This window comes from Carya illinoinensis, chromosome 9 (genome assembly GCF_018687715.1).
Source record: "Carya illinoinensis cultivar Pawnee chromosome 9, C.illinoinensisPawnee_v1, whole genome shotgun sequence".
Taxonomy (NCBI): domain Eukaryota; kingdom Viridiplantae; phylum Streptophyta; class Magnoliopsida; order Fagales; family Juglandaceae; genus Carya; species Carya illinoinensis.
The window spans coordinates 13,286,534-13,313,502 of NC_056760.1; the positions used below are offsets into that span (position 1 = coordinate 13,286,534).

Consider the following 26,969-nt stretch of genomic DNA (forward strand, 5'->3'; position numbering starts at 1 on the left):
AGTTGGCCAAACAAGCTTGAACCCAAAAGACCTCGACAGTTTCCTTCAATGACACTAATTGTGAAGGGGTGATCAACCTGTATGATGATGCCCTATTAGTAACATTACTGGTGTCCAACTACACCACTATGAGGATATTGGTAGACAACACGCGCTCTTGCAAGAGACACGCCATGATGAAAGAAGCTCGATTGAGTCCTAAGTCAGATCGGGGTGAAGAATACGTAAATTGCAAAACCAACAATAGGCAAGAAGAACACTTATTATACTATCAAATATTACAAAGTACAAAGTCCCTCCTTACAAACGATGTGAAAGAAATAAAAATAAAAAATAAAATGTCTCTAAACTTTGGGACGGGGAGTTGGGGCGAGGAAGGCATTAGGCATCAAGTCTCAGCCCAGGTAGTCCAGAGAGTCAAGGTCTTCTCGATTAGGCATAAGGCATAAACTTGGCCTAGTCCAAGGTCCCTGGATTGTCATGAAGGTTCTCCTCCATGCTCCCCCTCAAGTTCTTTAATCCTCAAAAGTACCTGTGGCTCCAAGCCTGTTACGAAGTTGCCTTGCCGCCACAAACTGGGGAGAGAGCCTGGCGAGTTTGTCATTGGTGACGACGAGCTCTAGCTCATTCACTTGTTCCTCACGAGACCTCATCATATCATTAAGCCACAGATGGGACCCGCCCAACTATATGTACAGGTCCTCGGCCTTGTCTTTGTCTCTTTGGAGTGCGGCATTCTTCACCATGAGCACCTCCTTCTTGAATTGGAGTTTGACCATACGCTTGCCTAATTCGTAGTGAGCTGCTTTAGCCTCCACCAACGAGGAAATGTACCTAGATAGTGCTCTTGGGACTCATTCACCTCCTCTTCTAGGTGAAGTGCCCCTCCTCTTCAAAAACCCTGGCTTCGGACCAGTGGCAAGACACCTCCTACCGTAGCTCCTCCATATCCTTGTAGAGGTCCCTGATGATCTCCTGCAAAGACCCATTGTAGGCCTCTACCACGGAAAAGGCCTTCCTGGCATGCTCTAGCATGGCCCTGAGCCTAAACACTTTTCAATAGGCCTACTAGCCAAGACTGCGCAAGGTCTCAACCTCATTCTCCACCTTGGCTTGACCTTCCATGACCCAGGCCGCAAGGGAATCAAACCCTTGCCAAATGAAAGTGGTTAGACAGATAGAACAAAAAAAAAAAAACTATCTCATCAAGACAATGAAGAGAGAGAAGTCCCACTAGAGAGAGGATGCTCCTAAGTTGATCGGTCATCTCTCATATAGCCTCGACCCTAGCCCCATCGATCTCTATCCTTGAAGGGTGAGACGTGGAAATGCCATCCCTACCGTGGGGCACCGAGCCTCCTAGCAACCCCTAGGGCAAAAGGTTAGGCACTTGCGATGTCAAGGGTTCCTAGAGCCTGACATCATTAACTACCTCACCTTTCAGCCACAGAGGAGAGCCAGGGCCCACAAAACTAAGCCATGGGGGAGCCTCCTTGAGGATGGCGGTTAGGGAGGTATCCTACTTGACAAAATTACTAGAGGAAGATAAGAATGTCGAAGACCCATCCTCACTCAGCATCACAAGGTCCGCATGAGAGAGGCCTTGGGGATGATGGCCTCAAGAGGCGCCTCGCTGTCAGAAGCCATGGCACCAAAGCCTGGGGGACATGGGTCGTCCTTGGTACTGCTCTGGACGACCCCCTCCATCTGGCAAGGAGCACCCCTAGAAGTCGACAAGGTCCCCTGATTGACAACTCTAGGGGCAAAGTGGGTGTGACTGGTCCCCTCAAGGTGCTCCACAGTAGCGATCTCCTTGGGCACATTGAATGCCAAATGGTGTAGGGCCTCAAGGAATGCCGCTTCCATCTCTTCTATATCTTGCTCGGACCGAATGCCCCCCCCCCCCCCCCCCACCCTCTCAGGTCTCCCTAAGGTGTATAAGGGATATCATGAAACGGCAGAGGTGCAACCACAGTCTCCTGGGCAGAAGACTCACATCGCCCCGAACCAACGTTAGAGCCTTCCAACTCAGGGGTGATCACCTCATCCTCTGGGCAAGACCTCTTCGTCGCCCCCCTCAAGCTAGTATGTAGAATACATCATTTACATCACTTGACTTGTAAGTCTTGGCTTGTTAGATTTATAATTTAAAATTTATTTTCTAAATCAAATTATATTATGTAAGCATTTTATTAGGTGTGTTATCCAAACAACTTATAAATAAAATTTCTTAATAAGAGAGGCTTTGCCATTAAAAAGTAAAAAAATAAAAAGCTTAAAGCCTTTTTTAACAATTATTTTATAATTCTATTTCAAATGGAGGATAGTTTCATATATATATATATATATATATATATATATATATATATGTATATAATTGAGATGATTTTTAATGAAGTGGCTATAGGTTGATTATAAAGTGAATTATAAAATAGCTTCAAAGAGTGATAGCCATAGGTTTATTATTAATTTTTGTCATAAAGAAGGTTTTCTTTTTTTCTTTTTTTGTTTGAAATTTTTAATTTCAAGTAAAGAATACGTGTGTCAATTTTTTTCAAATTCTAAGCATGTTATTCGAATTCTTCTTAATATAATAATTGATATATGTATATAGAAATTTTATAGAGATATTTGTTAAAAAAAAGCCCAAAACTTTTTTCTCAAAATTCGTATTAATATAAATAATTTAATTTATCCAAATAATTAGTCGGCTCAATTGATCGGTGTTGTGGTTGGGCTTGTGGCACAGCAGCCTCCATTAGAGAGAGAGAGAGAGAGAGAGAGAGAGAGAGAGAGAGAGAGAGAGAGAGAGAGAGAGAGAGAGAGAGAGAGAGACAGGTGGCAGGCTTAGCAAGGAGAGAGGATTTTTTTTTTTTTTTGATGGAATATGCTTCATTGCATTCATTCATAAACGAAGTTACAACTGTGACTTATCAATACAGGAGAACCAGACTATAAGTCAACTAACGCAACTGCTCAGGAGCTTCCCCGCCAACAAATTTCTTTGTGACGGACATTGTCTAAACTTCTACACCTTCTCTTCTGACAGCAATCAACAGAAAAGGCGCTCTGTCAAACCAGAGCTAAAACAATCTATCTTCCGAAGAAGAGAGGTACACCACGCTCCACCCTCCCTAGGAGGAGGAGTACAACCACACTCACTCCTCCCAAGGAGGAAGAGTACTAACACCTACCTTCCTCTAAAAGAGAAGTAGGACAACCACCCAACTTCCTTCAAAAAGAGGAGTGGGAGACTAGTCTTTTTTTATTATTTAATAAAACTAAAACAGAACAAAAAAACTGATAAAGGACTGTAAGACAAAAGAGCCCAGCCCGAGCTAAAGGCCCAGCCTGTTTCTGTAGGTGCATTGGGGCCCAACCCTTTAGGGTTTTATCTCAACAATATGCCGCCGCCGCCCAACACTAGCCTCTGCACTGCCCAGCCCTGCATCTTCCCCCGCCCGGCTCCTGCCCAGCCCCGCACTGCTCTCATCAGTGCCGGTTTTGAGGACAGCCCACACCACAACCTCCACGCCGCAACCTAGGATCTTTCTGCCCAGTCGCGCCCCGCAACCTCCACACCGCAACCTCTAGCCCCACATTCCAGCAGCACCTACACCAGCGGCCCTTTGTACTCCACAGTTATAACCCGAAAACAGAGCAACTGGCATAAACATCCTCTAAAGCCACCGCTCGACCCCTCACCCCAATGGACCCGAGGCCAAACCTCTGGCCACCGAAAACCTTACCGCTAACACGCCACCATAAACGACCGGAGAGAGGGGTTTTGGGGTAAGCCGAGGCAAGGCCATTGCGTAAGAGCCACGGCGATACAGCTCCCCTCTTCAGTCCTTCACCGAGAGCTTATCCAACAACCAGATAGAGAATAAAACAAACACAAATCTAAAACAAACTACAAAAACAGCTACTAAGAAAGAAAAAGAAAGAGAAAGAGAAGGGAGGGAAAAAAGGGAGGATGAAGCCGAAGCCTCAATCCCCCCCCCCCCCCCCCGGCGCTGGTTTCTTTGGTTAACAGACACAAGCCAATCATATTATTTTAAAGTTAATAGAGGTTTGGTGTGGCTAGGGAAACAACACTTCTCGTCTAATACATAATAAAATGACTAATCCAATCATATTATTTTAAAGTTAATTCAATATTAGATTATGTGATAAACCCAGAGAAACTTCTTATCATCGTGACATATATATAATTTATATCTAGCCTGAAGTAAATCATGTGATTCCCAATCTTCTCCATGGGAACAAATATCCATGCTTCCCGCAATTATGTGTACGTGCATGGCAATTATTCCCGCAAGCAACAAATTGTCTATATAAATTGAAGAGGCTGTTTGAGAATTTCTTTTTAGGATCGAATTTTGTATTATATATTTCGGCTGGAATAATGTTCCTAATCCTAAGCATGTTATTTGAATCCTTATTAATATAATAATTTATATATGTATATAGAAATTTTATAAAGATATTAACAACAACAACGACGACGACGAAAATCCAAATTTGAGCAAATGAAATTTACCTAAACGTAAACTGCAACTCGAGATAAGTGCAAGTTTGACTTGACTCCTTTCAGATAAAAATTATAGGAAATGTAACGAACGGTATTCAAAAAGAAAATCCCTGTGGGAGCTCGCTAAAAAATCCATGATTCTTCTCAAGGTCATTTTAGTTTTCCGAGCAAATAGAGAAAAATCTATAAGAAGGAAAAGCACTGATGGGAGAGACAAACACTGATGGGAGAGATAGAGACTGACGACAAGTTTTTCTTCAATGCCACGTACGGGTATAACTTAAGAGCATTTGTAGTGGCCTCAACAAAGCCAAATTATAGCTAAAGAATAGCTAAAATGTGAAAAAAACATCTACAATGGACTCAACAAATCCATAGTAAATTTAGCCTCCAACCTTTTGACTAGCTAAATTTGTTGAGTCAAATTCACTAGCTAAATAATATTTTTAATGTAAAATATTCTTCCCCCCCGTTGCACCGAACAATCCCGCGTAGACCAATTTCGGCTCTTTCCCTCCTTTCATCTCCTTCACCAAAACCCACTAGATCCCCTTTCATCTCCTTCCCCAAAACACACAATTGCAACAGAAAAACATACCTGGAAATCTCAGTTTCGATGGCCGGAACTCCCTCCCGAACTGCCTCCCAGCTCCAGCGTCTGCAGCACCGAAGGAAGAGCAACCGCAGCACCGAACGAGAGCAACAGCAGCACCGGACGGACTCCATCGTCTCCCAGCTGCAGCACCGAACGAACGCACCGCCGGTAAGCCGCCGAATCCCATGCCTCCATTGTTGGGTCTCCTCTGTTTTTAATTTTTTTTATGTGATTTCTGGTGAAGGGCAGCACCGAACGGACGATTCTCTGGTGAAGGGCAGCACCAGACGATTCTCTGGTGAAGGGCAGCACCGGACGGGATTCAAGCAGCACCGGATTCTCTGCGCACCGGTAAATCCCAATCCATCGTATTCTCTGGTGAAGGGCAGCACCGGATTCTCTGCGCACCGGAAAAATATAGCCGTTATAAATTTTAATACATCAATAATACAACCATAAACATTAATATAACAATAATACAACCATAAACTTTAATATAACAATAATACAACCATATTATATTAATATAACAATAATACAACCATAAATTTTAATACAACAATAAACTTTAATACAACCATAATATTTAATATAATCATATTCAAATTAAAATTAAAATTAAAATTTAATAAAAAGTTTAAAATCAATATTTTAATAAAATAGCTAAAGATTTGTTGAGCCTATTATTTGGTGTTACAAAAAGTGGCTAGCTAAAATTTATAAAAGTGAAAACTTTAGCTAAATTTTAACTAAAGTTTGTTGAGGCCACTACCAATGCTCTAAGGACGTGTGAATCAAAGTTTAGCTTCAAGTGATAACGTGTGGGTCCCGAACGACTTTGATTTCCATGCTTCCTTGTTTACTTGCGCCATACGTTGATAGAGAGATGTTACTGATCGTTAGACATCATATACTTTATTTATTTTAATATTATTTTTTATTATTTTTATTTTTATTTTCTTTCATTCTTATTAAACTAAATAAATTGTTTTATTTATTATCTATATACTAAATAAAACAACAGGTTGTGAGCTTTTCATTTTGGTACGATAATAAAATATCTTAATTCATCTGATCGAATTATTTTAATTTTTCTAAATTTTTAAATAAAAGATAAGAAATAATTTAATATTTTTAAATTTCAAAATAAATATAATATTAAAAAATGATATTTCAATCTCATTTAATTTATTTCAATTCACTATCTAAATCTTCTCTATTGTGTACACTTTATGTTGTTTACACTACTTATACAATTACTCAATTGAGATAAAAATGGAATGAAATGTAGTGAACGGTAGTAAAAAGGAGAAGACGTGTGGGTACTCGCTAAAACCATGGATTCTTCTCAGCAAGTGTTGGATCCTTTGGAGAAGGACAGATGGGAGAAATAAAGACTGACGACAAGTTAGATGGGGGAAACAAAGATGGGAGAAATAAGAACACATACCTTTTCTGACAAAGAAGAAGAAAGATGGGAGAAATTTGAAAGTAGCAGCTTCTTTGGTAATGCCCAGGAAATTTCTTGAGAGTTTAATTACACAGTGCCAGTGACCCACTCAAACCATCTTGATCCACTTCGTTAATATAAAGCTCTCTACCCACATGTCTCTCTGCACTTAATAACTCCTGACCCTTCTTCCTTCAAAGAAGCTACCAAGATTTCAATCTCTTCCATGGCCATCCCAAATGTCTCAAAGTTCTCCTCCCCTTCTTCTTCCCATCAATGGAATCATGATGTTTTCCTTAGTTTCAGAGGGAAAGATACCCGCAATACCTTTACCGGTCATCTATATAACGCTCTCATTATAAAGGGGATCAACACCTTCAGAGATGATGTGGATCTTTAGAAGGGAGACAAAATCTCCCCAGCACTTTTGGAAGCCATTGAACAATCTAAGATTTCCATCATCGTCTTCTCTAAGAACTATGCCACTTCCACATGGTGTTTAGATGAACTCGTCAAGATTCTCGAGTGTCAGAAATCGATTGGCCAAATGGTTCAACCCATTTTCTACGATGTGGATCCTTCAGCTGTGCGGAAACAGTTAGGAGAAGTGATGGATATGCATGAAAAGAAATTCAAAGATGATATACAAAGGGTGTTGAGGTGGAAGGTGGCTCTCAAAGAGGCAGCCAATTTGTCTGGTTGGCATTTGAACAATGGGTACGCTTTTAGTTTTTTTTCATGCAAGCATTGATATCAAATACATGAGGTGTAACCAAATAGGTCTCTCTCCCCTTTTTCATTTCTCGCTGATTTTATGGTAAATGCACTTAATCGGTTCCAATTCCTTCTTGCTGCTTTACTTTTCATTTCTTAATTCCTCTATATTTGTGGCACTATAGAAAGCCTTGATCAGATTCTTCTTAATTAGCAATTTCTAGATTGATCCTGAAATGCTTTTTATATGTAACAGTATGATTTCTAGATTGTCCTGTTTGAATGGCATGTAGGCATGAGTCCGATTTTATCAAGCGCATTGTAGAAGAGATATCAAGTATATTAATGAAGCGCACATTTTTAGATGTTGCGAAGAACCCAGTTGGATTAGATTCTCACATAAAGGCCATGAGTGAGTTGTTGAGTGTTGGGAATGATGACGTTCGCATGGTTGGAATCCATGGAATTGGTGGAATAGGAAAAACCACGATTGCAAAAGCTGTATACAACTCCTTTGCTCATCAATTTCAAAGTTGCAGCTTTCTTGCTGACGTCCGAGAAACTACAAACCAGTCCAGCCTTGCTCAATTACAAGAAACACTTCTATTTGAGACCTTGAGCATGAATACCAACTTAAAGGTGGGAAGTGTGGATAGAGGAATTACTATAATAAAGGAGAGGCTCTGCCATAAGAAGGTTCTTTTAGTTCTTGATGATGTCAATGAGGTGGAACAACTTGATAAATTAGCAAGAGATAAGAATTGGTTTGGTCCAGGAAGTAGAATCATTATTACAACTAGAGATCAACGTGTTCTAGATTACCACGGCCAGGTAGAAGGAAAATACGAGATCCTAGAACTAAGTGATGCTGATGCTCTTCAACTTCTTAGTTGGAATGTATTCAAGAAATCTTATCCTGAAGGGTATGAGGAGCTCACAGATCGTGTGGTTTAGTACGCCAAGGGCCTTCCCTTGGTTCTAGTGGTGCTAGCGCCTCTCCTATGTGGTGGAAGCAAACTTGTATGGGAAAGCATAATACGTAAATTACAAATTAGTCTTAATAAAAAGATATACGAAATACTTAAGACAAGTTTTGATGCACTGGAGGACAATGAGAAGGCTATCTTCCTTGATATTGCGTGTTTCTTTAAGGGAGAAAACAAAGATGATGTAACAAAATTTTTGGAAGCAAGCAATTTTCATGTAGTTCATGGAATACAAGTTCTCATTGAAAGATCTTTGGTGAATGTTGGATACGGGAACAAATTGCAGATGCATGACGTGATACAATTGATGGGTAGGAATATTGTTCATCAAGAATCTCCCAACGAGCTAGGAAAGCGAAGCTGATTATGGTCTCATGAGGATATTCTCCGTCTTCTTATGGAAAATACGGTAAGAGCACTTTAGTCCACTTGTTCTATCAATTTTATCAATTTATCATTTTTCTTTTATCAATTGAGTCCTAATATTTTTTCCTCCACTTGTTCTATGATTTATTAGGGAACTTATAATGCAATTCAAGGCATAAAGCTAGATTTGTTCGGGAAAAAAGATATTTTGCTAAATCCTAGTGCGTTTACAAGAATGAAAAGGCTTAGACTGCTTATAATCCGTCATGCACACTTTTCAGAGAGTCCTAAAAGTTTGTCTAATGAGCTAATATTGCTTGATTGGGATGGATACCTATCACCATCTCTATCATCCAATTTTCTTCCTCAGAAACTTGTTACTCTCAACATGCGTCACAGTAAAATCAAGCAATTCAAAGGAATAAAGGTAAATATCTTCTCTTTTTTCTAGATTTTAAATAAAAATTCAGATGTCTAGATCAATTTTTCTTTTAAAAAAATTTACTTGTAAAAAAGAAATTATATTGGTAACTCTAGGAAGCTGATACAATATTGTTCCTTTCACCTTTATTTTCCAGGTTTGTGAAAATTTAAGAAAAATAAATTTTTGTTTCTGTAAATACTTGACGTGCATCCCTGATATCTCAATGATGGCAAATCTTGAGAGTTTGAATGTTGAGGGCTGTTGCAATTTAGTTAAGGTTGATCGATCTGTTGGAAATTTAAACGAACTGTCTTTTTTGGATGTTACATATTGCTCTAAACTTAGACGCCTTCCTAACCTGAAGTTGCCACGTCTTCAATAACTAGAACTTGAAGAGTGCACAAGTTTTGAGAAATTTCCAAATATTGTTGGAGAAATTCCTCTTTTAAGTTTCATTTCTATTGATAACAGTCCCATTCAAGAACTGCCTTTATCAGTTGAATATCTCATTGGGCTCGAAGTTATATCAATAGTGTCATGCAAGAACCTTAGAGATCTCCCTCGAAGCATTTGTAAGTTGCCACGTCTCAAGAATCTTTGGATTTCGCGTTGCACAAACCTTGGAAGGTTTCCAAAATCATCGTCATCATCATCAACAAATTTGGGCTGGCTGGCTTCGTCAAAGAGGAACAAAACTCAAGATATGAGCCTCTCTGTTGGGTGGTTTCCAGCTTTGAAATGATTTAGCATCTCTTACTGTAATCTAGCAGAAGTTGATTTCCTCAAGAGTCTTCATTGCCTTTCCACGCTAGAAGAATTATATCTATCAGGAAACAATTTCATTAGCCTCCCTGCATCATGTATCACTAGATTTACCCATTTGCAATCCCTTGTATTGAATGGTTGCGAGGGGCTTCGACAAAAGAATGCAAGTAGTGGTGGCACCATGGCAAATCCTTCATCGATAATTTAACGATGATGATTCCTATATTATACAGATTCTGTGGAAAAATGATAACTACAATTAAAATTAGAGGAGGGGAGTTACCCTAATGGTTTCAGCATCAAACTAGGGAGAATGGGATGTGTTTCCGAGTGCCTCCACCTAAAAATGCCAAGTTAGCAGGTTTGGTTGTCGGTATTGTTTTGAAACGTCGAGAAGGTTCTGAGCTGAGGCCCCTTTCTTACCTCAATTTGAAGTTCTCTATCATTAATAATGGTCGTCAATTAGCTCTCGTAGCCTACCCCCTCTCTAATGGATATAGACTGGAATCAGATGGAGTACCATGGCTGTTGTGTCTTCCACGTGGTGCCCTCAAGTGGTGGGATGAGATCACCAATGAAGGGGATCACTTTGGTGTTTCATTTCAATGTGATGTATTCCCAAGCACAGTAGCGGACAAGGATAAATGTAATAAAAGATTGGGAGTTCATTTTGTATTCGAGCAAGACGACAACATGGATGATAATGATGATGATGATCCAAGAGTGGTCCAGCATTACTATCCTCCTAACAATAAGAACAAGATAGTCTTGGAGAACGATAATTGTTGCCAACCACAGCAACAGCTAGCAGAAGAACAGGCACTGACACATTGTGGAGGACCTAGTTATATATTTGATTCTTGAAATATTATTTTGTAATATTATTTTTTTAAGAATTTTAAAAAATTGAATTATTTTTGTATTTTTATTTAAAAATTAAAAAAATGCAATTACTATATAAAAGTTTACTTTTGTTTTCTTAAACGAATGAATTTTATCACTTGGGGGCTTTTAAAAACATTCATTAAGCTTTTTTTTGTTTTGTTTTGTTTTTTTGTTTTTTTTTTTTGACATATCAATGTTGGAATCTTATGATCGGTTGTCTTTACACTTCATTTTGGTTGCTTTATTATTAACTTATTTTGTGATGAGATTGATATATTGTGTAACCACTTTTTTTAAGAAATTCATTTTACACCTCTTTTGAAGGTTCTTCAAGGTAAACTATCCTCAATTAAGAGTAATGTTATGTGTAAGTATTAAGTATGCAAGTTTTTCACATTAAAAAAATAAAGAAAAAAAAATGTATGCAAGTTTGATACAAAATCTTTTATAAAAAATAAATAAATCTCACAAAAAAATAGACTTATCTTTTTACATTTTTATATGCTAAGATCTACAATTTTATAAAAGATACGCATGTGAAAGGTTTTTTTTTTTTTTTTTTTTAGAAAAAGAGGACGATACCTTAATTTTATTGATAGTCATCACTTATGACGAAGGAAAGCCGTGATTATACAAACAAATACCTGGTAATTACAAATAATAATAATAATAAAAAAAAAAACCAAACCCAAGCATAAAAAAAATAAATTAAATTAAAAAAATAAAAAAAATAAAAAATAAAAAATAAATAAAAAAACCTAAAATTGTCAATCACAATACAAGATACCCATAAAACCAAAGCCCACAATAATTCAAAAGAAAAAGAACCAACCCTAAATAACAGACCATAACTGAAAAACCTGCAAGAAAACCAAGAATTTGCATGCAAAGTAATAATAGTAAACAAATAAAAGCAAATGCAACTTACCAGGCCACTACAAGATACACAAATGCGGGAGACTAATTATGTCCATGCGGAAAAGGCCTCTTAACTTGGTAGGCAGCCTATCTTGATCACCATACCAAGTCATATTTAGGCCATCAGCTCCCACACGCGAAAGACTTGTATAATATTACGTCATCCAAAATACCTTTCACATCCGTCAATTACAACTTCACTAACTCTACCTGAACTCATTTTTCACACGACTTGTTTGAGTAACTAACAGCTTTGCTGAATACTTGGAAACTTTCATGTAAAGAAAATTGCATAATTCAGAGGAAGTTCAAAATTCAAGTTTTTGTAATTTCATTTATTTATGTACCGCTCAAATAACATACATTTCAACAGACCTAGCTTTTCTTTTCTTTTCTTTTTAATAGGAAAACAAACATTTCATTAAAATATAAGAGTTTACAGACATTTATCAAGCCAAATGGCTTGAGAAAGAAAGTCTGGAAAACAATCAAACCACATTGTGGTACACTCAACATTCCATGCAAAACGAGCAAGCCTATGAGCTACCCCATTTTCTTCTCTGTAAACATGCTGTATTTGGCATTTGGTGTACAAAGTCTGAACCTCTTTAATCTCACGCACCAGGTCGTTCAACAAAGCAGAACATTCAATTTCTGCATTCAGCACCTTCACTGCCATCAAACAATTTGACTCCACTACAAGCTTATTAATTCCCATACCCACACACATTTGTAAGGCACGAAATATAGCCAGTAGTTCAATCGCTTCTGCATTAATCCCTTCATCTTCAAGCTTGGTAGTTGCCCATAGAACTTCTCCCTTATCATTTAGAAGCACCATCCCCACCCCAGCCTTGTGGATATCCCTGAAAACTACCCCATCTACATTAACTTTTAACCAATCTGTGAGAGGTGGCTTCCATTCATAAAAAGCTCGAACCATAGGTCGTGGGAGCAGCTGTATTTCCTTGTAGAAATTGTACACAGCTAAAGCATTATCAACAACCTGCTGCACCTCAACAATTTTCTGCCCATGCACCATGTGGTTCCTTCTCCACCAAAAGCCCCAAGCAAGGCAAAACATGAAAGCAAATTCCCCTTCATTACCCTGCTCAACTACCTTCATAGCTACCTGCAGAACACTAAGATTTCAATCCAAAGATTGCATGATAGGCACATAAGAATGCCATATAGAGAGGATAGCCGAGCAATAAAAAAGAGCATGTGCAGTATTTTCGGCCTCTTCCTTGTAGAAACAGCACGAAACATCGGTTAAGACATGTCTTTTGTGCAAGGCTTGTTTTGAAGGTAGTCCCTCTTTGCATGCCCTCCATGCAAATTAATTTTATTAGGGACTTGCATTTTCCACAAAGCCTTCCAGAATTTCCTCAATTGGTTTGAGTTTGAGCATTCTCTAATGGTACCATTTTTCCTCTCCATAATCAGCCGATAACAACTCCTTACAGTAAACTTTCCACTCCTCTCTTGAGCCCAAATCCACTGATCTGGTTGGTTACTAATATAGAGAGGCACCTTCAAAATGTTAGCCACTAGGTTTGAATTGAAGAGAGCCCTTAATTGTGTCACATTCCACCCTCCAGTTTGAGTATCAATCAATCTATCCACAAAGGCTTCTTGAAAATCAACGCTAAGGTCAGTATCATGTTCCTGCATCAAAGCTTGGTGGCCAGGGATCCAGGGGTCTTTCCACAGTCTTGCTGTTTTCCCATCCCCAATCTTCCATGCACAGCCTTGTTTCAGTACCTTCGTAGCTTCAAAGATGCCTCGCCTTGCAAAAGATGGTGTTCTTCCTAGTCCAGCTTCAAGTAGAGAACCGTGAGGAAAGTATCGAGCTTTGTAAATTTTATGCAACAGAGAATTCGGTTCCTTCAATATGCGCCAACTCTGTTTTGCTAACAAAGCCAAATTAAAAGCATGTAGAGATTTAAAACCCAAGCCTCCCTACCCCTTCGAATCACACATCTTCTGCCAACTAAGCCAATGTATCTTCCTTTCCTCCTTCCTCTGCCCCCACCAAAAATTAGCCATCATTGCCTCCAACTCAATAAAAAAACCAGTAGGTAACAAGAAACAACTCATAGAATAGGTTGGAATAGACATGGCAACTGCTTTGATTAGAATTTCTCTCCCCCCTTGTGATAATAATTTCTCCATCCAATATTGCAATTTTTTCCATACTCTTTGCTTGTTATCAGAAAACGCCTTGGATTTCGATCTTCCAACAGCAGGAGGTAGTTCGAGGTACTTATCATACTGTTGAGCCCCTTGAACTCCCCATATCTGCATTAACTCATTCTTTTGTGCACTAGAGACATTGCCTGAAAAACCATGGCTATTTTTTCCATATTAATTTTTTGTCTCGAGACCAGCTCATATCTCTCCAATAAGGCTTGGATCTTCCTATTTTCCCCCACATCTACTTTACAAAATATTACTGAATCATCAGCAAACAATAGATGGTTTACTACAGGAGCACCTCTACATATTTTGATTCCAGGAATATCCTGATCCAGAGCAGCAACTTTAAGTAAAGAAATAAGCACTTCTGTATATAGCAAGAACAGAAAAGGGGACAATGGGTCCCCTTGTCTTAAGCCCCTACTTGGAACTATGTTGCCTTTAGGTTCCCCATTCACCAAGATTGAAAAAGTAGCTGTTTTTATACAGCACATAATCAAACTAACCAATTTGTTGTCAAAGCCCATGTTACTCTTCACCTTCTCTAGAAAGTCTCACTCCACCCGGTCATAGGCTTTACTCATATCAAGTTTAAGGGACATATAGTCTTTCTTACCCTTCTTCTTCCTTTTCAAATAGTGAATTAACTCATACGCCACAAGCACATTATCATTAATTAATCGACCCGGCACCAAAGCACATTGGGAATCTGAGATAATGTTAGGTAAGATACGCTTCATTCTATTGGCAATCACTTTTGAAATCAATTTGTAGACCACATTACACAAACTAATGGGTCTAAAATCTTAAACTTTCACTGGATTATTCTTCTTGGGAATTAATGTTATAAAGGTGTGATTTAAAGAAGATGGGAAGGAAACAATGTTTAAAGCATCTAAAACAGCATGAGTTACAGAGTTACCAACAAGATGCCAATACTTCTCAAAAAACAAAGGAACCATACCATCTGGGCCAGGGGCTTTTGCTGGATCCATCTGTTTCAGAGCCTCCTAAACTTCAGCCTCTGTATACCTTTTGGAGAAGTCTTCATTCATAGCATTAGACACCCTTCCTGCAAGTGCTACCAAAAAATCCATGGGACCTCTCTGATTTGCAGTTGTAAACATCTGCTGAAAATACTCAGTGATCAACCCATCCCTCAACTCCCCTTCCTGCCACTCCCCCTCATCATTAAGTAATTTCCCAATAGAATTCTTCTTCCTTCTAAGAGAAGCTTTTGTGTGGAAAAACCTGGAATTTTGATCTCCTCCCTAAGCCAAAGTGCCTTGGACCTCTACCGCCACATGACTTCATCCAGCTCTAACCACTTCTGAATATCTTCCCTGATAGCCTGCTGTTCAACCCTTCTTAAGCTCATCAGATCCATTTCTTGCAATTGCCGTAATCGGAGCTTAGCTTGTGTGAGTTTCTTTTGCACATGACCAAAACTAGTATGATTCCAAGCTTGTAGTATTTTCCCACAATTTGATATCTTCCTCATCAAATCATCCATGGAGTTGCTGTATGTGGCCCCCCTCCATGTATCTTCAACAATATTATCACAACCTGTCTCCCCAAGCCACATGGCTTCAAACCCAAACAGCTTCACCCTCCTCCTTTCCACAGTTGCTACTTCTGAGAGTAACCAAATGGGACTGTGATCCGAGTAAGCAGCCCCTTCATGTAACACTCTCGCATGTGCAAATCTAGCCCACCATTGTGGATTCCCAAAAAGTCTATCCAGTCGTACACTAATACTCGAACACGACTCCCTACCATTACACCAGGTATATTTAGGACCTCTAAACCCAATATCACGCAAGGAGCAATCATTCACAACCTGTCGAAATGCCAGCATCTGCCTTTCAAGCCTATCTCGGCCACCCCATTTCTCATGCTGATAGAGGATTTCATTAAAATCCCCAAACACCAACCAAGCCTCATCCACCTGTCTACATAAGGAGCAAATCAAATCCCATGTCCTATGCCTAAGGCTATGATTGGGATGACCATAAACCCCTGTAAGGAAGAACTTATCAGTGCTTATCCCATCCACCGTAACACACGCATCAATATGGTATTTCGAATAGTTCAAAATCGTTAAATTAATGTCCCTTCCCCACAACAACGCAATACCCCCACTCCTTCCTTCAATACTCACTACCAAACAATTACTAAATCCAAGCTTAAATTTACAAGAATCAAAATCACACACTTGTAACCTGGTTTCCTGAAGAAACACAATATCGAGAGCTTCCTTCTTGATGAGATCGCAAAGGGTCCGAATGCCGCGTGGGTTCCCAAGCCCATGGACATTCCAACTTAGGAGCTTCATGGCTCTCGGTGGTGCTGATAGTCAGCCACTTCCGATATGAAACTTTGAGTCTCTTCAGTTGCTTCTGTCGAAACACGCCTATCATGCCGTCGCTTTGAGATTCTGCCTGTATCCTCATCATCTGCGATCTGCACCTTTCACTTACGGGTTGAAAATGCCCACTGAGAGTTATCTGAACATGGAGAAGCAGTGCGATTGATAATGGACATACGTTTCCACTTGGCTCCTTTCAAAACATCAGGTTGCTTTCATCCTGTTAGGTCCAGGCCCTCATGCTGAGCTAGCATGGGCCTACCTTTAATTTGTGATTCATCTCTTTTGGGCCTTGTTAACGTATCCTGCAGACCCATTAGAGCGAATGCTTGATCCAAATCGCTTCCCACCCCTTTCGCACTCGCTTGATGTTTAAATATAACGTCTATGTTCATCTCAACCATCAAATTATTGGCTCCAAGAATCATGGAATTAAGATCATCTAACATCTACATGTTTTCCATCTCCTCATGCACTGAATTCAAATTCTGACCCATCCCCTCATCAATTACTGGCATAACACCAGCATCTGTTTCCTTCATTGATGCCAAATCACTCAATCTGCAATTAAGGGGATTTGAGGATGGCAACAGATTCGTAAGATCAAGAGTCCCATCCTTATTAGTCAGCTGTTGAGTCTTCACCACTTCCTCCACTGTAACCTCTGTAGTATCACCGAGATTATTGCCAGTTTCCTTAGCAGAATCTGTTGTGCTTAAGCTAGACGCTGGATTTGTTACCTGAACTCGTTTCCCATTGTCAAGGTGTGGCCTTTGAGACCACCTTCGAAGACTAGGGCTACCTGCACGCAGCCAACTCCCATAGGGGAAACCCTCATTCTCGAACTTCTCTTGGCAAGACTTCCATAGTTTGCATTCCATGTGAGTATGGCCTAAGCAGCCACAACAGTAACAAAAATTAAGGAGCCATTCATAGGAAAATCGGACCCAAACAGGATCAACAGAACCCATATTAAGCATCTTCCCACATAACAATGGCTTCGTAACATCAAGTTTAATCTGAACCTGCATGAATTCCCCCCACGCCATCTCGCCCTCATCAATATCAACTTCCTCCACTTTGCCTATAGTGCCTCCAATCAAATAACCAATATAATCAGATCTGGCAATTAAAGGAAGATCATGCAAACACACCCAAAAGAGAGCCTCAGTAAGTTGTATCTATTGGACCTGTTTGTGCCCTTCAACCTCCTTAACCAGCACTAGTTGCTTATCAAACGACCAAGGGCCATCACGTATCACCCTATCCTTATCACAGATATCTTCAAACTCTATCAACATGATGACAGGGCTTAATTCTCTTAACTGAATTTTCCTGATCGGTCTCCATGCTTTCTTCATTGTCATCTTAAAAGCTTCCCGATTGTAATGACGATCGGTTAGTAGTTTGACCAACAAACAATAACCACCACTAAGAGCAGCCGCTTCCAGTTTATGGGCCTCCACCACAACCTCCTCACTTTCCGTCTCCGTCAGAGACAGTCTCTTGTACATCTCCTCTAACCCCTCGTCCATGTGGATCCTGCACTACTCTACCACCCACCTACAAGCTGCAAAACCAAGAATTATCTTGTACAGCGACAGGAGAAAGCCTCTACAGAGGAAACTCAATACACCTAGCTAGTATAGTACTTACATGGCATAATTTTATTTGAAATATAAATTTTAAAATTTGAATCCTACAAATCAAGTCTTACCATTTAAGTAACCAATTTTGGACACTTGTCATCTGTGAACCATGATTTAATGAATTGCTAGTGTTGTGGTAAATGGATGGGACCATGTTGTCTCTTTGAGATAGAACTACCATGACTCACTCTAGTGGTTTGTTTTGCTATAATATATATGATGACTAACTTAAATTGGAGATGGATTAGATTTTTGCATGCATAATGTTTACCTTATTGAGTGTATGATTGCATAAGGTATTTCATTCTGATTCTATTAAACTAACAGTTAACGAGAGAAGTGGTTTCTTATTAAAACTCCTACTTTGATGGAAGTGTAATTGTAGTTGAAGGAAATTGGCCCTCTCTCTACTCTATAAATATATATATATGTAAGATTGTATTCAAAATTCAAAAAATGTTAAGTTAGAGAAATTGTTTCCTGGTGTTTACGTTATTTTCATATCTAGAATATAGGAGTTATGGCTTTGGATTCCAGTATGTTCTTTATACATATTTTAATTTAGTGAGAATCATGATAGTCAAGATCCCAAACTTATTTTACAATATTATGTGGATTGTTTTACATGTATTTCACTAATCATAACTTTGGCATGAAGGTTTGAAGATGAGAATTTATGATTTCCATCACCTTTACAGTTGAGTTCATGGCCTCCCCTACACTTCTCATATCAGCCTGCAACATAAAAATATCTCTTGGTAAATGTATCATTGGTGTAAGGCACAAAGTAAGAGGATGTTTTGTTCAACTTAGGAATCTATAAATGAACAAGAATAAAGGAATTTCTATCATTCACACACTGAGCCACAAACATATATACGTGCATACTTGAAACAAATAACATACACCAAGGTGAGAAGAGGCCATCTCTACACACTTTTGAAACGCTCCACAAATCTCAAACATTCCTTTTTGGGATCCTTTTCGTTGTCAGGGCCAAGGGCATGGCCATGGCAAAACCCTTGCCCCTGGCGTCACAAGCACCATAGGGGGCCTCAGATGATGGGGTTTTGGGTAAGAAAACTTATTTGCAGGCATTGGCACAACAGGAAACTTGTTCTTTCAAGCTGCCGATGCGGTATTCGGTTGATGTAAATGGTGCACTAGGTTTTATTTTCTTTGAAATGGAGATGAAAAAGGTTGCAGAGAATTTCCGTTACGCTCTGGTTCTAAAGTTTGCTCATATTAGGCCACCGATATAAAAGATTTGGTTCCATATTATTAAATCTTGGGATTTGTTAGAGGTTCCAATGACTAGCTTCATGGACGATCATCATGTGCTCTTTCAATTGCAATATGAACGTGACTTTGTGCATGGTTGGGCGAGAGAGGGGAGGTTGATGGAAGGTTGCGCTTTTAAACTTTTCAAATGGGCAAAATATTTTGATTTGCATATTGAATCCACATTAACGCCTCAATGGATATTTTTACCTAGCCTTCCTCTGCATTTATATCAGTCCGATTGCTTGTAGATTTTGGCCACCAGATTTGGGGATGGATAATGCCATGTTATAGAAGACTAGGGCCACTGGTGCAAGTGTGGAGATTGATTTGAAAGAGGAACCTGTGCAGGGATTTCCGATCGTGGTTTCAGCTAACAAGACTATTTGGCTGGAAGTGAAATATGAGAAACTTGGTTTCTATTGCTCAAAGTGTTGCCGTCAAGGTCACATGGAAGTGGTTTGCAAGATAGGAGAGTATAGGCGTCCTTCGAGAAGGGAGGGAAATATGAATCAAAAGAAAGTGTGGAAAGAAAAATCATCTGACAATGACTTTGAAAATGGTCAAAGCTAGGAGGGGAAGGATTGGATGGTTCTAAAGGTCAAAAAGCTATAAAGGATGTTGCACCAAAACGAGATGAGGGGAATACAATAGAAATTGAAGAAGGAGAAATTTTGTCTAATGGGGAAAAGAAACAGGATATGGAGAAGTTGTCTAGGTGGCAAAGCAAGACAGAGGGTAATACAGGTGATATAGTACCAAATGGTCAAGGTCTTATTGAAAGCACGAAAATTTTGGATGAGGCAAAATAGACTGTTAGTCAGGAAGTAAGAAGAGTTACGTCAGTGGAGGTGAATGGGGTTCGTGCTAGTGTGCTTTATTTGGATGGTATACAGGTAGTTGAGTTGGATTTTTTGGGAGGGGATACCGGTGTAGATGGCTTTGAGAAAGGCCAAACAGCATTGATTTTTGAATTATTGAAATTGAAATGCCGGTCCAATGATATTTTTGTGGAACATATTGAACCAGAAGCAAGACAACCAGATGTTAATTCAGACTATGAAAAAAGAAATAGCCTTCAACCACTTGCAAAGGAGAAATTTTATGATTCAGATCCTAAGATGCAAGAACCACTTTCAACATGCCATAGTGGTAAGAAACAGTCTGTGAGGCAGTCACAACGGGTTTTATCCCATCTTTCTATGAGGCAATCCAAACATGGGTTCCATGCATACATGAACATGGCCCTACACTTGAGCATTGCCAGTAGATATATATAGGTGTAATATATAGGTGTAAAAGAACTCTTTCCAATTAGTGAAATTGTTAATTAAGCACAGACAATATAACATACCGCAACACTTCATCGCTAATAAAAAAAAATCATCGTATTCATCAAGCTGGCAACCTTATTAATATGATATTCTTACCACGAGGGAATGAAGTGTTATGTACAAATATAAGAAACGGCTTGTTTAATTATACTGGAAGAGGAAAAGGGTGCAAAAAGTATCCACGAGGAAAAGCTTGGATCGCATGTATTGTCATTTTTGCCTTACCATGCCACTAGTTGACGTTAGTCCTCTGCTATTTTAGTTCCTATATTTTCTTAAAGCAACATAATGCTACCTCAAATTCTAAACTAAAACATCTAACATAAAATGTTTATATATATACTAAGATAGTAATAATAGTTGCAATGACGAGACATTCTACAAAATTTCTTGACAACCTACCATTTTTTCCTCTTTTTATCTTTCCTTATTTTCTTTAGGGAATTGCAAATATAGCACCATTAACCAAAATTAGTGAAGAGAAAGTACTAGTGATAAAAATCTCATCGATTTTGGTACTGTTTTCATAAGGCCACCGTTTATTAACCTGATACTTGTCTTGTAGTAAATTATTTGCTCTTGGACCCAAGAAATTTATTTCATCCATAATACAGGTAAACCAAATGTAATATTCATCAACATGAAATTAGCCTCCACATCAAGGAATGCCCCCTCCCTAATTCCATCCTACCTATAAAGGGATCAGCCGTCTAGTTTAAATAACATTATGCTTGCCTGCCAAACTAGTAAAAGAATAACAAATTAATTTGAGAAACAAAATGGGCAATGACCGACAAGCCTTGTTATATTTTGAAGAGAAGGAACCTAAGGCAAAGAAGGGGCAACAAGAGAGAGGAAGCAATGGCGGCACACACCCCCCCCCCCCCCACCCCCCCGGGGGAAAGTGCACTCAAATACCAACTTGCAAACACAAGACGAGGAGTGCCCACTGGAAGGCAACGACCATGGCCAGAGGGTACACAGGTACTGTACCTATCATAATGCAGAGGGCCACAGAACCAAAAATTGCCACCATCTGAAGAAGAAGATGGCAGAGATCTGAGTAAAGGTCCGAGAAGATATGATTGAACATCTAGCTGCCCGTTGCTTTTTTCCCCCTAGGCTAGCAGTTGGAGGAATGCATGAACTAAGACGAGAGGGTCGTCAAAGTGAAAGCTCGAAGAGGAGGAATGTGAGTAGAATGGAAGAAAGTCCTTCACGGTAGGACAAAACAATGTGCCATTGGGTGGGATCCATACCATAGCCGGGGGACTCGCCAACAGTGGCACGTCTGCATTTGGTAGGAAAGCATACGCCTAAAGAGCGAGATACGAGGAAGTATTCAGCGTCGAGAGGCCTCCTAAACAAGCCCTAACCCAAAAGACCCTAGCAGCTTCCTTTGATGACGTTGACTGTGAGGGGGTGATCTACCTACATGATGACAACCTGTTAGTAACGATACCAGTGGCCAACTACACCAATAGGAGGATATTGATAAACAGTGGTAGCTCAACCGACATCTTTTTCTGGGAGGCCTTCATCAAAATAGGGATAAGCAAAGACCAACTGCACCCGTCTCCCACACCATTGAGGGGATATTCTGGCAAGACAACACAACCATTGGGTTCCATAACCCTGCCTGTGATCATCGGAATGGGAAGACTCACAACAACCACCATAGCAGACTTCCTTGTGATCAAGGCCCACTCCTCGCGCAACACCATAGTCGGATGACCAACGTATAATAGCTTAAAGATGGTAACCTCAACATACCATTTGAAGATAAAGTTCTCAATGTAGAAGGAGGGTGTATGCGGCGAAAAAGTGGTGGCGAGGGAATGTTACGTGCAGGAGTTAAGGGGCAAGAAAGGCAGTGGGCACAAGCTGGAGTAGCTAAGAGGCGAAAACCAGCTTCACTACCTAAAGTTAACCAAAGCTCAACCAAGCAAAAACCCGACAGACCAGCGGGTAAGGATGTATCGGGATGGGAGATAGTTCCCTCTTTTGTTCAATAGCTCCCAGTGTAAAGAACAATTGATAAACTTAATAAAAGGTATAATATGAGTGTATGCGATTGAATGTTGCAGCATCTCTCCTCGCCATCCAAAGTGGTAATGTCCATATTTCCCTTGGTTATTTAAGTCAATGCTCCGCACTCACACCTGGCGATTATATGAGGGAACATCTCTCCCAAGTGTCTAAGTCTCTCCTCGCCACCAAGTGCGGTCAAGTCTATCTCTCACTTGGTTATCTAAGTCGATGTTCCGTGCTCACACCTCACCAATTATAAGAGGGAACACCTATCACAAGTGTCCTAGTCTCTCCTTGCCACCCAGCAAGGTTGAGCCCATCTCCCACCTAGTTATCTAAGCCAATACTCCACGCTCACACGCAGAGATTATAGAAGGAAACACCTCTCACAAGTGTCTCACTCTACTCGCCACACCCAATGCGATTGAGTCCATCTTCCATTTAGTTATCTAAGTCGATGTTTATCTTAGGCAACTGGCTTCAATGGTTACCTTAACCCAATTCAAACCCTGGTGAACAACACAAACTCTTGCAAAAGACACACCATGATGAAAGAAGCTCAATCGAGCCCTAAGTCAAATCAGGGTGAAGAATACAAGAATTGCAAAATCAACAATAGGCATAAGTGCACGTAGGTACAAGAAGAAACTTGAAGCTGCAAGTACACATGGAGGCAAACCTTCATGACAATCTCAGGACCTTGGACCAAGCCAAGTTTGCACCTAATCTGGAAGACCTTGATTCCCTAGACTACCTAGGCTAGGACTTGATGCCTAATGCCTTCCTCGCCCCGTCTCCCCATCCCTAAGTGTAGAGACATTTTATTTATTTATTTATTTTATTTCTTTCATCCCGCTTGAGAGCGGGGGACTTTGTACTTTATAATATTTGGGAGTATAATAAGTGCGATTCTGGCATATCCTCCACCAATGAGGTAATGTAGCCTAGACATGCTCTTGGGCCTCCTTCAACTCCTCCTCTATGCGAAGTGCCCACCTTTGCTCTAGGTCCCTCTCCTTCTTGGCGGCCTTGGATTCTAACCTGAGGCGAAACCCCTCCTTCCTTAGCTCCTCCATATCCTTATTGAGGTCCCTGATGATCTTCTGCAAAGACCAATTGTAGGCCTCAACCACAGCAAAGGCCTTCTCGGCATGCTCCAAAGTGACTCCAAGACTGAACAAGGCCCCAGCCTCATTCCCCACCTCGGCTCGATCGTCCAAGACCCAAGCTGCAAGGGAATCAAACCCTTGCCAAATGAAACTGGTTAGCAAGAACAGAAAAAACTACCACAACAAGACAATAAAGAGAGAGAAGTCCCACCAGAGAGAGGATGCTCCTAAGTTGATCAATCATCTCTCGTATAGCCTTGACCCTGGCCCAATCGGTCTCTCTCCTCAAAGAGCGAGACGTGGAAGTGCCATCCTCACCCCATGGCACCAAGCCATCTAGTAGCCCAAGGGCAAAGGGTCAAGCACTTGGGATGTCGAGTGCTCCTCGAGCCCGACATTGTTAACTGCCCTGCCTTTCGACCACGGAGAAGAGCCAGGGCTTGTAAAACCAACTCGTGGGGAAGCCTCCTCGAAGATGGCAGTTAGGGAGGTATCCTACTTGACGGATGTATTATAGGAAGATGAGGATGCCAAAGACTCGTCTTCACTCAACGTCATGAGAAAGGCCTTTGGGGATGGTGGGCTCAAGAGATGCCACGCTGTCAGAAGCCATGGCAGAGCCAGAGCTAAAGCCCAAGGGCGGGACACAGGTCATCCTCGATGTCGCTCTCGACAACCCACTCCATCTGGCAAAGAGCACCCCCAGAAGTCAACAAGGTGGCTGGGAGCGAACGCCCCCCTCCAGTCACCTGGCAAGGTAGAAAGAATATCCTAGAACAGTGGAAGTGTAGCCACAGTCCCCTAGGCAGAAGACTCAAATCACCCCAAACTAGTGTCAAAGCCTTCCAACTCAGGTGCGGTCACCTCATCCTCCAGGCAAGGCCTCTTCGCCATCTCTCTCAAGATGGTGTGTAGAGTACATCATTCACATCACTTGAATTGTAAGTCTTGACTTGTTAGATTCAAATTTTAAAATTCTTCTTCAAAATCAAATTATGTCATGTAAACACTTTATTAGGTGTGTTATCCTTACGACTTATAAATAAAATCTCTTAATAAGAGATAGGCTTTGCCATAAAAAAATAATAAGCTTAAAGCTATTTTTTATAATTATTTTATAATTCTATTTCAAATGGATGATAGTTATATACAATTGAGATTATTTTTAATGAAGTGGCTATAGGTTTATTATTAATTTTTGTCATAAAGAGGGTTTTTCTTTCTTCCTTTTTTTTTAAAGGGTAGAATACGCGCGTGTCAATCTTTTCAAATTCTAATTAAGCATGTCAAAAAAAAAAAAAATTGATGTTAGTTTATAAAAAGAAGCCCAAATTTCTTTCTCAAAATTCGTTTAATAGAAATAATTTAATTTATCCAAATAATTGGTCGGCCAAATTTTTTAAAATATTAAATAAATTTTTCGTAAACATAAACTCCAACTTGATGCAATCATGTAAGCTGTGCAAGTTTGACCGAATCAATTCAGATAAAAAATTAAAGGAAATGTAATGAACTGTATTCATTGTTCACAAAGAAAAAACGACATGTGGGTACTCACTAAAAAACCATGGATTCTTCGCAGGGTCATTTCAATATTCGGCGGAAGATAGACAGATGGGAAAATATAGACTGACGACAAGTCTTTCTTCGGTAATGCATACCTTTTCAACAAAGAAGAAGAAATTTGATGATCGGTTTGAAAGTAAGCAACTTCTTCGGTAATGCCAATGAAATTTTATGAGAGTTTAATTACACAGTGACAGTGACCCACAAATCGTTTAATTGATCCACTTTCTTAATAGAAACCTCTCTACTCACAAGTCTCTCTACACTCAGTAACTCCTTACCCTTCTTCCTTCAAAGAAGCTACCAAGATTTCAATCTCTTCTATGGCCATCCCAAATGTCTCCTTCTCCTCCCCTTCTTCTTCCCATCCTTGGAATCATGACGTGTTTCCGAGTTTCAAAGGAAAAGATATCCGCAATACCTTTACCGGTCATCTACATCATGCTCTCTTTGAAAAGGGAATCAAAACCTTCAAAGATGACGTGGATCTTCGGAAGGGAGATGAAATCTCCCCTGCACTTTTGGAAGCCATCAAACAATCTAAGATTTCCATTATCGTCTTCTCTAAGAACTATGCCACTTCCACTTGGTGCTTAGATGAACTCGCCAAGATTCTTGAGTGTTGGAAATCAATTGTCCAAATGGTTTGACCTATTTTCTACGATCTGGATCCTTCAAATGTGCGAAAACAATTTGCAAAAGTGATGGATATGCATGAAAAGAAATTCAAGGATGATGTGCAGAGGGTGTTGAGGTGGAAGGGAGCTCTCAAAGAGGCAGCCAATTTGTCCGGTTGGCATTTGAGCAATGGGTACACTTTCGGTTTTGATTAATGCAAGCATTAATATCAAATAATTCTGATAAAGTAAGGACTCAAATACTTGAGTTGTAACATAAACCGATGTGTTAAAAGCATTTATCATCTAAAAACTATGGGGTTGAAGAAGGATATATAAGCAAGAAATGTTGGCACAATTTTGAGACAAGAGAGCTGCTTCACCCTGCCATTCCAAAAATTTTTGTAGCCCATTTATTGCGCCAAAAGAAAATAAGTGAATTGCTTCAAAACATTACCGTAGGTTTTCTGGACCATTGGCAATGATATTTGAACGAATTTGAGAAGGAAGTTCTTTATTTTTCTATTTTGTCTGGATTTTATTTTTTTTTCAAGGATCACACTCTTTTTATCATTTCTCTCTGATTTTATGGTAGTTGCACTTAATTAATTGGTTCCAATTTCTTTCCATATCTTAATTCCTCTATATTTGTGGCGCTAAAGAAAGGCTTGAGATTCTAAGCGATTTCGAGATTGATCCTGTAATGCTTTTGATATGTAACAGTACTATGACTTGCCAAAAAAAAAAAAAAAAACAAGAGACCAAGTGTTGTAGGATGAGCTAATTAGCATGGTTAATGGCCCATTTTCATATATTGGTCAGCGCAGCACACTGCAATTTTCTTGTCCTATTTTAATGGTAGACATGAGTCCGATTTTATCCAGAGCATTGTTGAAGAGATATCAAGTAGAATATTGAAGTGCACATTTTTAGATATTGCGAAATACCCAGTCGGATTACATTCTCACATACATGCCATGAGTGAGTTGTTGAGTGTTGGGAATGATGACATTGGCATGGTTGGAATCCATGGAATTGGAGGAATAGGTAAAACAACTGTCGCAAAAGCTGTATACAACTTATTTGCTGATCAATTTCAAAGTCGTAGCTTTCTTTCTAACGTCCGAGAAACTACAAACCGGTGCGGCATTGTTCAATTACAAGAAACACTTCTATTT

The 26,969-nt window shown here is 39.8% G+C and overlaps 4 protein-coding genes and 1 pseudogene across 4 annotated transcripts; 3 read left to right on the top strand and 2 right to left on the bottom strand.

The window, feature by feature from the left end:
- Window positions 1-6,805: 6,805 nt before the first annotated feature.
- LOC122276822 lies at window positions 6,806-8,687 on the top strand (annotated as a pseudogene).
- A 119-nt stretch (window positions 8,688-8,806) lies between these two features.
- On the top strand, window positions 8,807-9,739 carry LOC122275636 (disease resistance protein RPS6-like). Its single transcript, XM_043084779.1, has 2 exons — window positions 8,807-9,072; window positions 9,224-9,739. The coding sequence occupies exons 1-2, from the start codon at window positions 8,881-8,883 to the stop codon at window positions 9,449-9,451; spliced, it is 420 nt and encodes a 139-aa protein (XP_042940713.1). The 5' UTR covers window positions 8,807-8,880; the 3' UTR covers window positions 9,452-9,739.
- Window positions 9,740-11,552: 1,813 nt separating this feature from the next.
- Window positions 11,553-14,831, bottom strand: LOC122276823. The gene is made up of 7 exons (XM_043086721.1): window positions 14,759-14,831; window positions 14,025-14,311; window positions 13,837-13,938; window positions 13,102-13,542; window positions 12,132-12,769; window positions 11,648-11,654; window positions 11,553-11,579 (listed from the first exon to the last, which is right to left on the bottom strand). Exons 1-7 carry the CDS (start codon window positions 14,829-14,831, stop codon window positions 11,553-11,555), a joined length of 1,575 nt encoding a protein of 524 aa, XP_042942655.1.
- Window positions 14,832-14,846: 15 nt separating this feature from the next.
- LOC122276824 lies at window positions 14,847-16,171 on the bottom strand. Its single transcript, XM_043086722.1, has 2 exons — window positions 15,162-16,171; window positions 14,847-15,057 (listed from the first exon to the last, which is right to left on the bottom strand). The coding sequence occupies exons 1-2, from the start codon at window positions 16,169-16,171 to the stop codon at window positions 14,847-14,849; spliced, it is 1,221 nt and encodes a 406-aa protein (XP_042942656.1).
- A 9,326-nt stretch (window positions 16,172-25,497) lies between these two features.
- On the top strand, window positions 25,498-25,824 carry LOC122276825 (disease resistance protein RLM3-like). The gene has a single exon (XM_043086724.1). The coding sequence runs from the start codon at window positions 25,498-25,500 to the stop codon at window positions 25,822-25,824; it is 327 nt and encodes a 108-aa protein (XP_042942658.1).
- Window positions 25,825-26,969: the final 1,145 nt, after the last annotated feature.

What these genes read in the sequence shown, in the direction of transcription:
- LOC122276823 (XM_043086721.1), bottom strand. Translation starts at nt 14,831, where the DNA reads ATGGATCCAGCAAAAGCCCCTGGCCCAGATGGTATGGTTCCTTTGTTT. An exon ending in GAAGTATTGGCATCTTGTTG is followed by an intron (nt 14,312 to 14,758) that starts GTAACTCTGTAA and finishes GTATAAAAACAG; the next exon opens with CTACTTTTTCAATCTTGGTG. An exon ending in TATTGGAGAGATATGAGCTG is followed by an intron (nt 13,939 to 14,024) that starts GTCTCGAGACAA and finishes GAGTTAATGCAG; the next exon opens with ATATGGGGAGTTCAAGGGGC.
- LOC122276824 (XM_043086722.1), bottom strand. Translation starts at nt 16,171, where the DNA reads ATGAAGCTCCTAAGTTGGAATGTCCATGGGCTTGGGAACCCACGCGGC. An exon ending in AGGGAAGATATTCAGAAGTG is followed by an intron (nt 15,058 to 15,161) that starts GTTAGAGCTGGA and finishes TTCTCTTAGAAG; the next exon opens with GAAGAAGAATTCTATTGGGA.
- LOC122276825 (XM_043086724.1), top strand. Translation starts at nt 25,498, where the DNA reads ATGGCCATCCCAAATGTCTCCTTCTCCTCCCCTTCTTCTTCCCATCCT.
- LOC122275636 (XM_043084779.1), top strand. Translation starts at nt 8,881, where the DNA reads ATGAAAAGGCTTAGACTGCTTATAATCCGTCATGCACACTTTTCAGAG. An exon ending in AGCAATTCAAAGGAATAAAG is followed by an intron (nt 9,073 to 9,223) that starts GTAAATATCTTC and finishes TTTATTTTCCAG; the next exon opens with GTTTGTGAAAATTTAAGAAA.